General features: G+C 51.9%; 5 protein-coding genes across 5 annotated transcripts; 2 read left to right on the top strand and 3 right to left on the bottom strand.

The window, feature by feature from the left end:
- Positions 1–59: 59 nt before the first annotated feature.
- atg24 (sorting nexin-4) lies at positions 60–1651 on the bottom strand (the record flags this gene model as incomplete). The annotated part of the gene is made up of 2 exons (XM_746443.1): positions 60–1256; positions 1355–1651. 2 exons carry the CDS (start codon positions 1649–1651, stop codon positions 60–62), a joined length of 1494 nt encoding a protein of 497 aa, XP_751536.1.
- A 137-nt stretch (positions 1652–1788) lies between these two features.
- On the bottom strand, positions 1789–2089 carry AFUA_4G12960 (uncharacterized protein; the record flags this gene model as incomplete). Its single annotated transcript, XM_746442.1, has 3 exons — positions 1789–1901; positions 1960–1964; positions 2028–2089. The coding sequence occupies 3 exons, from the start codon at positions 2087–2089 to the stop codon at positions 1789–1791; spliced, it is 180 nt and encodes a 59-aa protein (XP_751535.1).
- An 84-nt stretch (positions 2090–2173) lies between these two features.
- kexB (kexin kexB) lies at positions 2174–4774 on the bottom strand (the record flags this gene model as incomplete). Its single annotated transcript, XM_746441.1, has 2 exons — positions 2174–2957; positions 3024–4774. The coding sequence occupies 2 exons, from the start codon at positions 4772–4774 to the stop codon at positions 2174–2176; spliced, it is 2535 nt and encodes an 844-aa protein (XP_751534.1).
- A 1752-nt stretch (positions 4775–6526) lies between these two features.
- On the top strand, positions 6527–11523 carry AFUA_4G12980 (uncharacterized protein; the record flags this gene model as incomplete). The annotated part of the gene is made up of 7 exons (XM_746440.1): positions 6527–8030; positions 8190–9388; positions 9449–9574; positions 9628–9830; positions 9887–10182; positions 10235–11118; positions 11419–11523. The coding sequence occupies 7 exons, from the start codon at positions 6527–6529 to the stop codon at positions 11521–11523; spliced, it is 4317 nt and encodes a 1438-aa protein (XP_751533.1).
- Positions 11524–12176: 653 nt separating this feature from the next.
- Positions 12177–13448, top strand: trr1 (thioredoxin-disulfide reductase TRR1; the record flags this gene model as incomplete). The annotated part of the gene is made up of 3 exons (XM_746439.1): positions 12177–12194; positions 12230–13190; positions 13249–13448. The coding sequence occupies 3 exons, from the start codon at positions 12177–12179 to the stop codon at positions 13446–13448; spliced, it is 1179 nt and encodes a 392-aa protein (XP_751532.1).
- Between the last annotated feature and the right edge of the window lie 447 nt (positions 13449–13895).

The following is a 13895-nucleotide window of genomic DNA, read 5'->3' on the forward strand; positions in this document are numbered from 1 at the left end:
AAAGGAAGTAAACGAAGTAATAAACAACCTATCCAGTAACCTCACGGTTCCCTTGTTCTCTATGCTGCCACACCCCCTCCGCGACCATGTTCCGACATCTCTGGATCGTTATCGAGGTCCCCTTCCATTTCAGCAACGAATCTCTCCCAGGTATTTATCGCACCCTGGAAAAAGTCGATGTGCTTCTCGGCAAGAGCCCCTAGCGTATCTCGGAACTCGACCGCCTTTATCCGTTCAAAGTCGGCTACTTCGCGGACAACCTCTTCGTCGAACATCTCTGATGTGGTCTTGGCCGATTCCACCTCCCGGGTGAGCTCGTCGATGCGCAGCTCCAGCTTCCGGACACGCTCCCGACGCGATTGTTCGTGGTCTACTCCGCGCATGTCTTCCATCTTGGAGCGGATGAATGAGGCAGGCGATGAAGTTAAAGGGTTAGAGGCGTAGTAGGAAGATGGGTTGGCGGCAAGCGAGTCCCGCTCAGCCACTGCTTTATTCCGATAATCGACCAGCGCTTCAAAGTCGAGTTGTTTTTGCTCGCGGGTCTTGAGAAGGGCTTTGACGGAGACAATGTATGCTTCCATATCCCGTAGAGAGCCCAGATAGTTCTGATCCGTGTGGTCTTTGAGCATTTTGAAACCCCTCGCAGTCTCCTCCACCGATGCAGCGAAGATTTGTAGCGGGACCTCGACATCCGGCTCGAGAGGCACAAGTTTCCGGAATTGCGTCGCAAGATCGTTGTAGTCTGCCTCAAGATCGCTCTCCCGACGCGCTACTCGGGCAACGATCTTCTCAACATGGTTGAGATCCTCATCCAGCTTGTCGGCCTTCTCCTTGACTTCGATGAAACGACGGTCTGGCTTGTGAACCTTTGTGAATGCATTGACAAATGTGTCCGTAAAGTTGTCGAATATCCCCGTGCCGCTTCCATCCGAGTTACCCGTCGAGGTACGGGTAGAGTGTAGTCGCATGTGCGCATTCCAGTCTGGCGATTCGAGGAAAATGGCGAGCAACGGAGCTCGACGAAGGACAGGGTGCAATGTCAAGCGCTTCAAGAACCGATGTAACGACCAAGCGCGACGAGAAGTGAACTCCGGCCCGAACCGATCCCCCGTCACGTACTCCATCTTATGCTTCTCTGGCAACGGCGGGACCGCGCAGGCAGGATATTCCCGGTAAAGCGTCTTGTACAGAAAATAGAAATCGGTAAATCGCCTTCGTACAGCAAAGTCTGGCTTCTGAAAAGACTTGAAATCTGTCTGCATTTACCATCTTGTCAATACTTCATTTGCATGCATCTCCAGCCAGGCAGCCAGCAAACGGACACAAGGCCACTGATCAGGAAAAAGTAACTCACATGTGTAGTGACGAGATACGAAATGTACGCATCCTTAGTTCCATCATTCTCTTTCAAGGGTGAATCAACTCGACATTCCAGCACCCCATCCCCGATACCCGCCAGGTCCACGGCGTCCGCCAGCGGCCCGGCCTGAGGCGGGTCTTCGTGAACTGAACTCATCCTCCGCTTGCCATTGGTATCACGGTTGTATTCTAGCGACTCATCCGCGTCTGTTCCTGACGTGGTGGGCCGAGAGATGTCGCTCTCCGGGTCCTGTCTCCATGAGACGCTATCAAAGTCGTCGTGCTGATCCATCGAGGGGCTGCCGTCCGGCGGTGTCTTGGCTCACGGCGTTCGGGCACTGACACTGTTTGATGGATCCCGATGATCAGAGAGCTGCGAAACTTTCGGTATCGAGAATCTGATGACAAACGAGAAATATGGAATATATCCTATCGGGTGCTGGTGGGTGGTAGCTGATGATGGAGAGTTGCAGAGGAGCCATCAACCAAGCTTGGTGGAGAAGCCGGGGGGAGCTGGAGAACCACGGCGTCATCGGCCAAGGCTAGAGGAGCATCCAGCCATCCAGCCGCCGAGTTTATCCATAATTACTCTCCATCTACCAGAACTACCGTCAAGCTTATAATTACTGGCAGCCATGTATTATCTCCAAATTATGTTCAAGACTGACTTGTTGTTCTTCAGATGATGATTATGTACAGATCTTTCATTCGGCACCAGGCTGAATCGCATTGGAGATGAATCGAAACGCCTACTAAGTACAGAAGCAGGAAAATCAAAAAAGGGGTTTCCACAGTAAACAAAAGGGTAAATGCATCAGTGGTCACCGTGTCTCAGACTACGGTCATCGCTTGAGGTGTCGCGGAGACGATCCTCACTTGGAGCTCTGTCTCTGTAAGGCTCATCATCCTCGTCACTGAACAAAGGCTCCTCCTCATCGCTTTCTCCTGCAAAGGCATTATACAGCTCGCCACCTCGGCGCTGAGTGCGACCCGAACGCCCGTTGCCGCCGTGGAGCGCGTTCTCGTCCTCGATCATTTCGAAATCATAGTCGTCACGGGGGTTGTTGAGAATGCGCTTGCGTCGCTGCACCTGGAAGTAGATCCCCAGACCAATACAGAACACAATAATGGATCCGATGGCGGCATAGATCCAGATCTGCGTCCTCTTGGAAGCCCCGAATGTGGGCATGAAGCTTGGCAGGAAGCTGTCGGACGCCGCAGGAGGTGTGGGAGAAGATGTCGCCGTAGCAGCCGGCCTGGTCTCGGCGGGTGGAGCTAGTTTGGTTGCGGTCGTTTCAGCGGGTGATGGTGTCTGAGTTTCAACGGGCTTTGCGTTCACAGGGCGATTTATGGTGTCGTCCGTGGAGCCGGGGACACCGGTCTTGGTAGGTCCTGTTTCCACACTGGTGGTAGCCACAATAGCATCCTCGATGCTGTGATCATCGTCATGTTCATCGGGAAAGGGATGAGGCTTTTGGTTGGCGCCGTCGATAGCCTCTCCCCAGAGATTCAGTCGCCAATCAATGAACTCTCCGGTGAACTCATTCACATTGGTGTCTTTGACAATTACAGTCCATCTTCCCACGCCCGACTCGCCCCTGCAGGGAAGGAAAAGTGGTTAAAAAAAATCTGGAATTGGGAACTGTAGTGGAAAGGCTTCCTACCAATGAGCAACAGTCATGAAAGTCCAGTCGACATAGCCCGCTTTTTCATTATCCGACTTTCTTGTGGTGCTTAGATGGCTGACAATGCCTTCAGGACTGCGTAGCTCGACGCTAAGATCACCACGGCGTGTATGATTGACATTCATGGTCACCGTAACATGCTCCAACCTGGCAATGTTCGCGTTCTTCATCATCTGCTCAGTCACCTCGTACGAACTGGCTAGACCCTGGTCGCCTTGAGGGACTTTGTGCTGTACCCGGAGCCAAGGGGAGTGGAACCAGGCTTGCGGCTTCACCAACTCCCAGGTCTTGGCTTTCTGAACCAGGGCGTACGCATCGACTTTGCCATAGCCCCAGTCATGACTGAACTTCCTTCCAGCCTTGGTGACCTGCCAACTACCGTCGTCTTCATGAATCGGGACGGCTGTTTCCACCATGAGATATTGCGCATCGCGCCATGTCAGTTCCGGGCGAGCGCTGAGAGCCAGTGCTACCGTCCCCGCGGCCAAAGGTCCTGCCGCCGATGTCCCACCATGAAAAGAGTAACATTTGTCAGTTCCAACGTCAGTGGTGTGGATTGCGTCGCCCGAGCCACTACTGTAAGCGACCACTAACTGTGCGGAGCAAGACTCGGAATAGCTGGGGTGATTTCCTTCCCGGTCAATAGCACCTACAGTGATACTGTAAATGCTATTCGTATAGCCGTCGAAATTGCAATTATCCTCGAAGCTTGCACCGTTCCCAGCCGCAAACACGAATATCGAGCCCTTCCCGCCGCGACCGTTCTGGACGCCATTGACAAAGGCCCGCTTGATCAATATGCCGGGACCTTCCATGGTCGCACCATCATCGGGAGGACCCCAAGAGCACGAGAAAATATCGTTTTCCTGGTAGGCGAAGTTGATGGCCGTCGCCTCATCAGCGTCGTCGATAGCCTTGGAGAGAATCCGGACCCCAGCAACCCTGCTGTCGTATGCAACGCCAACTCCACAAACGTCGTTTCGCGCCGCTGCAATCTCTCCAGCGCATCTTGTACCATGCTTGTCATCGCTAAGTCGTGGCCGAGGTTCTGGAGTGTGGTCGTTGAAATCGTAAGAGCCTTCGGGGAAGTAGTTTGGCTTAAGGTCATTGCTGTACATATCCAATCCGTCATCGACCACCGCCGTAGTGACACCCTTTCCAGTTATACCTTCCATCCATACCCCAGTAACATTAAGATCATGACCGAGCTGTACAGTATTAAATAAGTGCCACTGTCCATTAAAGATGGGATCCGTAATCCCGAGCGTGGAGGCGATTCGCTTCTGAGACTGGGCCGCTACTGGGTCCTCTTTGCCGGTCGCGAACGTTCTCGCGAGCCTCTCGGGCGGTGGTACTCGCTTCACTAAACGCTTCTTGGGCGCCAGCTTTTGTGACCAGAGGATCCCACCCAGTGCATCATTGTGCTGCTCTTGCGACGTGGCATCATCTCTCGCACGGCGCCGAATCTTCCTCGCGGCACGTGCACGTTCCAACAACGCATCTAAGTCTGAGCTGCGCTCCCGAGGTATCGAGAATGTGTGATGGTTTGCGAGTTCTCCGATTTGACCCTCATGGCGAGCGCCCAGGAGCTGAGCGACATGGGATGGCGAAGCGGAGTCGTCGAGGTGGAGAGCGAAGAACTCGTGGGTATCGTAGGATCGAGACCGGACGTTTGCAGAGGCTACAGAGATGGAGCTCAAGACTAGAGCTATACTCCCCAGAAATCGCATCTTGGATGTGTAGGACGCCTTTATTAGACAAAAGGAAAACGTCCTCTCAGTCAGGCGGAATAAAGGACGACGACTTGGCTGCCATGAACGGAAAGCCAACAAAATCCACTGAAGGATCAGGTATTAGAGAGAGGATCTCCCAAGTTCAAGTCAGTTATTAACAAGTAACAATGATAATAGGAAGAAGAAGAAGAATTTGAATATCAGTTCTTGCTTCACGAAAAACTCCTGCTTTGTCAATGTCGATGACTGAGACAACATAGTGGTTGCGGAGTTCGAGTATTTTAACTACGAAGTAACAAGTGCCACCTAATTCAAGCTGATCGACCTCTCTGTTGTGGGCCAAAGCACTCTGTAGCCTAGACAGGTAAGGGGCTTTCACCGCTAAGGCAGAGTGGACAAAGAGACAGTTATGCAACCACCAAAGTGATTTCCAGAAGGCTAAAATACAGATTGTATTGAGTCATATTGATGTTTGATGAAAGAAAGGTACCCGCATATCATTGATTCTGCAGAAAAATACCTTTCTAAATGTATTGAAGGTAGGCCATCATCTATCATACAGTCCGAAAGACCACGGTCCAATTGCTTGCTGTGGCCGAAGACCAACTACATAGTAAAGTGTCCGACAACCGTAACTCCACTGTCGCCCTGGTGCATCAAATTCCTGGATATTGGGATGCCATCTAGACACTCGAACGCTGTGGATGCTTCGATAAGAATTGTGGCACCAGAACACTGAACACTCAACCCCCAATCTAACCTAGTCGCAGTCACCTTAGTTTCTGTACCGGAGCACTATCTTTCTCTGTGGCACATTCAGGTTCAATTAGGATCATTGAGCTGACTGACGTACATACTCCGGCTGCCTCAAAATCGTTATTCGTGTGATAAAATTGGGCAGCTGTCAGAGCAGCGTGGCATATGAATTATCCAATCCCATCGGGTGTATATTGAGCACGTATCTAAATAAGGCAGTGCTGCGGACGAACAATGATCAAACAATATTATTGGAGACACAGTGGAAGGATTAAGGATCCCTTAATAGAAGATCGGTGGTGCCTGGCAGGATTGATTCTGCTGCAGGTCCAAGTCCAGATCATAGTCCAACTGTTTAACAGCCCCGCGGCGAAGGAGAAGAAAAGAAAGAGGGCTGGCTGGGCGATTAAATCAGGTTGCCAGCCACCAGGTTTAATCTAAATCCATAACCTGCCTGGGCCTGCACGATCAAGATCTTGCAAGAGACATAATGACATTACTGTGCATTACTCCATATCTCGTTTTACTTTGATCATTCCGTCATCTTCTTTTCCTTTCATTCCTTTCCTTCCGTAAAGTGCATTAAGATTTTCCCGTTGTTTTCATTGTATACTCCACATCTGTATACTTCATTATCTCAACCCGCACCCAACTTGTCCTGCCATTCCACAGCCTCGGGGCTCAGACTTGATTTCAGTAGGCGTACAGGTCGAGGACAGACTTGGCCATTCTTGACTGATCCGCCAATCTACAGTATCATTGCCAACACATTCATTTTCTCGGTCCTGATTGCAATCGTAAAGTGGGAGGTCAACCTCAGGCAATTGACTTCGAGGTATGTCTTTAGTTCTCGTAGCACTGGCACCCTAACCCCCCTGATACTAAACCCTTCGGACAAAATCTGACATTCGTCACTCATAATCAGGCACTTGATTATCATGCTCTCGAGTACGGACTCTTAAGACTTGCTCCTGCCTATAACCAAGTCGCAAAATGGCTACAACAGCCTATCGAAGACCTATCGGCAGGGACTCAATGTCGCCTCAGATGTCTCCCAACGAAACTCAGCATCATGATGATAATATTGGAACTGTCCATAGGGACTATTTGCACGATGACAAGCCCATGTTGAGAAATCAAAATCCAGAGATCTCCCATGGCCCGTCACATCCTTATCGCAGCAATTCTACTGCAACACAGAGACGACAGGTACCCAGTTCATTTTCTGCACGAGCTCAGAACGGCCGAGAGAGAAACATAATCCCACCGGAAGATTATCTCACATCCACCTCTCCTTCCATTAAAGGAAACGGAGCCCCCACGAGGCGTCCGACCAACCCGGAAAGTGCTGCCTCGGGATCAGCGAGGCAGATGGAGGACGGCAAAGCGACGTCACCGGTAGACTCTGTCAACCAAATATCGCCGCTGAGTCGATCTAGCACGTTACGGTCGTCACCGAATAAGCAGCATGAGTTCGCCCCAGATAGGTCCCCTCTCCAGAAGCTCGAAGTTACATTAAGTGGGATTAGCAAAGAGGAAAAAAGGGCGCGCGCCTTGGAGGCCGAGATGAAGCTCAAAGAAAGGCTGGCACGTCAACAGATGGAGGCAGAGAATCGAAATGCCTCTCTCACGCAGCCTGCAGACAGCAACTCAGCCGCTGGCACAATTGGAAGGAGGATGCCTCAGCAATTGGGCTCACAACGAGATGCCAGCCAGGGAGAGCAGGAGAAACGAAGCCAGAAGACCAAACACAGCATTGACCAGAGTTCTGTTCACCGGGGGCACGAAGCGACGATTCCCCGTGAGCAGGGAGTTCCAGGGCAGGCGAAGTCTAGCGCCCAAAAGCCAGGGCCACCTCCCCAGTCGGTCGCTCCTGAGATGCAAGCCTCGAATACTAGCAATTCAAAGCCCTTAGCGGTGCCAATTTTGAGTCACGGTAGCGTTCCCAGGCGATCTGTGTCGGGGACAAACGGACCAGGGGGTCATGCCCAGAACACCGCGAGATATCCTAACTCGACTCGAGATGGGAGAGATTTCTCTGCGGTACCTGAGCCATCACAGAAAGACCATGCAATGCCAAGTGTGACACAGATGGCACACCTGCAACCCAATGCTGGTGCTCGGGCCCAACAGAGTCGACCGCCCCAGCAGGGGCTTGGAGGAAATCAACCTTATGCACAAGGCATAGCTTCCCAGCAACCCGAACACCTAATCGCCAATACACATAAAGCTGCACTGAACGATGTTTCCCAGGACGAATCAGGTCTCCGCACAAAGCCCAAGAGAAACACTGTTTCGTTCAATGTGCCCCCGCCAACGCCTCCTCCACTTTCGGAATGGAAGAACGCACCGGTTGCTCGACTGGGTGCCTCGGACTTCGACTTCCAACTTCTCGATGTTGATCGAGGCAAAGCTTGGTGGGAAGGTGGCGGCAGTAATCGCAGGAAGAGCAGAGCTCTCCCGAGCGCTTATCAGAAACCTGCTCAGAAACTGACGGGTAAGTGGTTAAACAGCACTGGGGATGTCCTTAGTTCATCGGTCCCATAATCTCTTTTTTTGCCCCTTTTTCGGTCCGCTAACCATGGGATTCATGCAGAGAATAAGAGCTTCCAGCCACCTATCTTTTTGAAATGTGGCCCTCTGCTCCGCTACACAGGACTGAAACGAGTCAGGATTGATGGACCAAATGGCCCTTTCGACAAGGAGACTTGGAGAGGTAGTGTTATGATTGTTACGAAAGATTCACGCTCTTCCTATGAGTCTCCGCCCACCCTGAGATTGTTTTCGCAGCCGATGGATCTTCTGCCGCCTCCGCCAGTCGAAGTCAGTGACGCTCAGCTTGCACCGGAATACGTCGATCCCACAGCAGGTCTCATGAAGCTGGGTAGGGACGGGAGGCCGCTTTATGTCAAGCCGATCGACCATACCGAGGAAGGAGTGGACTTGTCATTTGTGGAGAATGATGATGGAGTCTACGAGATGTCCCCCAGTAACCTAGACTATAGCAGTGACGGCGTCAAGCAGTCGATCCCCGCCAACAGGCTTCACTCAGTGGACGGAGAAACCGTAGGAGCATACAAAGAGATTCCCGGGGCGCGCTTGTACGCCGACTCGGCTCGGGATGTGACATTCTGGAGGTTCAACATTGAAATAGAACTGGGCGAGACGCAACAACGAATTGCATACCGCTTGAACCACGGACCGGCCCTGGGATTCTGGGTACCGGCCAGAGGGCAGTCTATGAACATTATGTTCTATAGCTGCAATGGTTTCAGCCTAGGAGTTGATTCCAACAAATTTTGCGGTCCTGACCCTCTCTGGCGCGACGTCTTGAACGAGCATCAGACTCGCCCTTTCCACGTCATGATTGGGGGCGGTGACCAGATCTCTAACGACAGAGTCATGCTGGATTCGCCCCGATTCCAAGAATGGATCAAGGTAAAGAACCTGACTGACAAGTATGACATGCCATTTGACCCAGAATTCCGAGCTGAGATAGAGAGCTTCTATCTCGAGAACTACTCGGCTTGGTTCTCACAGGGCCTTTTCTCTCTGGCCAATTCCCAAATCCCAATGGTTAACATCTGGAACGATCACGACATCATTGAAGGTTTCGGGTCGTATCCGGACGAGTTCATGGCCACACCAGTGATTTCGGGACTGGGTAGAATAGCGTTCAAGTACTATCTGCTCTTCCAGCATCACAGCTTGACTGAAGAGACGGAAGCAGATGAGCCTAGCTGGCTTCTTGGTGCGCAGCTTGGACCCTATATCAACCAGAGAAGTCGAAATGTGTTCATGTCTCTGGGCAAGGAAGTAGCTTTTCTGGGGTTGGATTGCAGGACGGAGCGACTGGTAAGGATAATGTGCTTTCCTGGCGGACAGGAGAAGGGTAGATGCTGACCAATCCCTCAGAGCGACGAGATACTCAGTGAGCAGACGTGTGATTTGATCTGGGATCGATGCCACCGGGAGATTGTACGTGGAGAAACCAAGCATCTGCTAGTGCTCTCGAGCGTTCCCGTAGCATATCCAAGAATGGTTTGTTCCCCCGGAACCCACCGTGACATGGGGTTTTCTGACATTTTGAATAGGCAATGCTCAAAAACATACTCAATAGTCGCAAATCGCTGGGGAAGGCCGGGTTTTTCGGAGGCTTCGTAAACAAGAACGGCAGCAAGGTAGAGATATTCGACGATCACTGGACGGCTAAACATCACAAAGTCGAACGCACCTATCTGCTTGAGGACCTCCAAGACCTTGCAGCAGCAAAGTCCGTTCGGGTGACTATCTTGAGGTGAGCATCCGCTCCTGGGCAGTAAATGTTGGCAGAAATCTAACATGACGCTCCAGCGGCGATGTCCATCTGGCAGCCATCGGACAATTCTACTCCAATCCCAAACTGAACCTGCCCAAAGACAAGGATTACCGATACATGCCGAATGTCATATCGTCTGCGATTGCAGACATGCCAGAAACCGAAATGGTATCGGACATGCTGAACAAGCGCAACCACGTTCACCACTTGGACACGAACACAGATGAAGACATGATCCCCATCTTCACGCACGACGTGAACAACAAGTCGCGTAACAACAAGCGCTTGCTACCGCGCCGAAATTGGTGCGCGATCCGAGAGTATCAACCCGGTGAGTCGATGTTTCGTCCTTACGAGATATCAATCTCTCTGACTGAAGATAGGCTCCACACCTCCGGGTTCGCCAGAATCCGAAGAGGTCCCTCCACCGGCTGAGGAGTCGCGTCCGGGTATACTGCAGAGAACTCTGTCCCTAGGACGAGGTGACCGACCTCAGGGTGGTTTGCTGCGACAGCGCTCGCTGCGTGGACCTCCACCAGCCGAGGAGCCGCGTCCGGGTAAATTGCAGAGAACTTTGTCCCTAGGGCGAGGTGACCGACCTCAGGGTGGTTTGCTGCGGCGGCTCTCGCTGCGTGGACCTCCACCGACAAGAGAGTTCAACCTTGGAAATGCACCTGGTCGCAGTACGAGTATGGACGGACCATTTCCTCCAGCAGAGGCCGATGGCGGCTATTTCCCTGCTCCTGCACCAGAATTTCGCCCGGGCCCCTTCCACCGCCGCCCTACGAGTTTGAGCCAGAAGGCAGCCAAGAAAGCTGCGAAAAGTGGCGACGACGGGGTAGGCGCGTATGTCAATCTCGAAAAGGGTCTAGCTATCACACTCAACCTGGAGCTCAACCCACAAGATCCATCAGGTATCACGACACCGTACAAGCTTCTTGTGCCCATGCTGCGTTATGACGGCACCGATTACGATCCCCCAGCAAACCCGGTTGCCAAAGGTTGGAAGAAATGGTTGGCTGTAGGGCGTAAGAAAGAGCGTGGCTTCGCCAAGGAGGGCCCTGGTGATGTGGAGGATACTGATTACGACGATGACCCTGACTATGAAGAAGACTATACGGGAAGTGATCTTGATGAGCCTGGTGAGAGGCTGCCGCAGAACACGGGCCACATGGGTGCTTCACCAGCACATGCACCAGTACGGGGGCCCGTTAGCGATTGGCCGGAGGAGACGATGAAGCGGAAGAAGAAGTGGTTTGGACGATTGGTATGAACCTACGATGACCTTTCATGATTCTTGACGATTGAATGCCTGATGAACTTTTCACGCTTGATATGTGCTCCATAAACTTGCTATTTTGTACATAATTGACTGTCCCACGCAAGGTCTTGATCTCCATGTTATCCCCATGGAGTGAGTTCACTATGAAGACATGCTTAGGTAATGCGGTGGATCGGATCAGATATCCAGATGTTTCGAGAAGCCGAGATCGCAACTCTGTATGTGTACGAATGACCTTGTGAGACAGAAGATGAGACACAAATAAAAAATGGAACCGGTTATCAGATAATCGATGAATGGATCAGCGTAGCAGCGTTCTTCCTGCAACACCCCGGGATGGCGAGGATGATAGGTCTCGGCCACTTTCGCTTGCTAAGCATGGGCACGTGACTGGCCTCGCCGGGGATTTGATTCCTAAGAATCGACGCTCTGGATGATCTCATGCAGCACAGAATTTCGGTCGCCGAGAGTTTGATTATCAACAAGTAGTTACAGTAAGTGAGTGTCTTGCGAGGAATTACCGAAAGCTCCATCCGTCTGTTTCTTCACTGATCTATCCCACCCTTCGTCGCTCGTGCTTGGATCACATCATTTATCATCAATCGAATCCGTCGATCCACTTTTTTGGTCTCATCCCCACCATGAAAGAACTTGCATAACCAACCGCATAAGAATCATCCATCATCACTAATACCGAACCAGTCCAGATTTCGACACTTGAGCCCCTCTTCTTCCTTTCGCCATTTATTTCTTCGTTCTCTTTCTTCCACCCCCCCGATCAATTCCTGATTTTGAGTTGGCTGAAGACCTCCCCTTTCGCCCCCTTTTCTTCGATAGACTCTTTTTTTTCCCCCGTGTCCTCACAATCAACCGTCAAACTGTTCTCCTTCGCCTTTCGTCGGATTTCCTCTTCTCTGCGATCCTCTCTTGGCCTGACTGCCGCTGCTGCGTCCTCACTACATCAAAAGTCCTCCCCCCCTACCTCGGTTCTATCACATCCGCTATCGACGCCGTCGCGCGTCAATTCAACCTCTGCTTCCAGAATGGTGCACACAAAAGTTGTCAGTAAGTATCTACCCCTCCTGCAACACCAAAGACCATTGATTGTCTGCTTTGTTGGTTGTACGTGTTACTGACGTGGTATCCTTTCAAAATAGTTATCGGCTCCGGCCCCGCTGCCCACACCGCAGCTATCTATCTGTCGAGAGCGGAACTCAAACCTGTTCTCTATGAGGGTATGCTGGCCAATGGAACGGCCGCTGGCGGCCAGCTCACCACTACGACCGACATCGAGAACTTCCCCGGGTTCCCCGATGGCATTGGTGGCGCGGAGCTCATGGAGAACATGCGCAAGCAGTCCATCCGGTTCGGCACAGAGGTGATCACTGAGACTATCTCCAGAGTCGATCTGTCCTCGAAACCGTTCAAGCTATGGACAGAATGGAACGATGGCCCTGATAAGGAGCCCGCTTGTACCGCGGATGCCGTCATCATTGCTACCGGCGCCAATGCTCGTCGTCTCAACTTGCCCGGCGAAGAGACCTACTGGCAGAATGGAATTAGCGCCTGCGCCGTCTGTGATGGTGCGGTGCCTATTTTCCGCAACAAGCCCCTGTACGTGATCGGTGGGGGTGACTCTGCTGCCGAAGAGGCCATGTTCCTGGCCAAGTACGGCAGCAGCGTCACCGTGCTTGTCCGGCGTGACAAACTCCGCGCCAGCAAGGCGATGGCCAAGCGTCTGCTGGCTCACCCCAAGGTGACCGTTCGCTTCAACACCGTTGCCACTGAGGTGCTGGGAGAGAAGAAGCCCAACGGCCTGATGACTCACTTGAGGATCAAGAACACCGTTACCGGCGAGGAGGAGATTGTCGACGCCAACGGTCTCTTCTATGCTGTTGGTCATGACCCCGCCACTGCCCTCGTTAAGGGCCAGATCGACCTCGATGAGGATGGATACATCATCACCAAGCCAGGCACCAGCTATACCAGCCGCGAGGGTGTGTTTGCTTGTGGCGACGTCCAGGACAAGCGTTACCGCCAGGCTATCACCAGTGCAGGTTTGTGACCACCGATTTCGAGTTTCTGTTTCATTGTAATACTAACTGCCATAATTAGGATCCGGTTGCATTGCTGCTCTCGAGGCCGAAAAGTTTATTGCCGAAGCCGAAAGCCCCGAGGAAGAGCCTGTCGCCGTATCCGCTCAGAAGTCCGCCGATAACTCCACCATCCAGCCCGCCGCTCAGGAGGTCAACGGTGATGTCAAGAAGGACCCTAAGGGCGCCGTTCCAGAATACAAGTCGAACCCTCTTCTCTAAATACATCATCGTATCTTAGCTATCCCGGCATTGCATCCTCCTCGCCTTTCTCCACGCCGCTTCACCTCTCCTTGTTCAACTCTCCCTGTCCATCCTGTCTCGACATATCATCTTGATATATCCTCTTTTCAATGACCCTCATGGACGCGTTGGTTCTTTCCATTAGACTTTGGCGTTTATTGCAATTTTCCTAATGACTTTTTTTTGTTTTGTTTTTCTGTCCCGTATCGACGGGAACCCACTCCCGACTGAGACGAGATCGTTTGTGGGAAGCTACTTCTACAAATAGAATAGACATAGAGTTAATCCCGAGCTGGAATTCAGACTTAGATTTCGGTACATCTTGTGCATGGGAAACCCCAGTTGTTTTCAAAGTAATACTGCTGGAAAAAAACTGACTAGTATCAATTCTGTCTGCAGTGGTCTAGGAGTAGACTGTCGTTACAT

Source organism: Aspergillus fumigatus, chromosome 4, assembly GCF_000002655.1.
Source record: "Aspergillus fumigatus Af293 chromosome 4, whole genome shotgun sequence".
Lineage (NCBI taxonomy): Eukaryota > Fungi > Ascomycota > Eurotiomycetes > Eurotiales > Aspergillaceae > Aspergillus > Aspergillus fumigatus.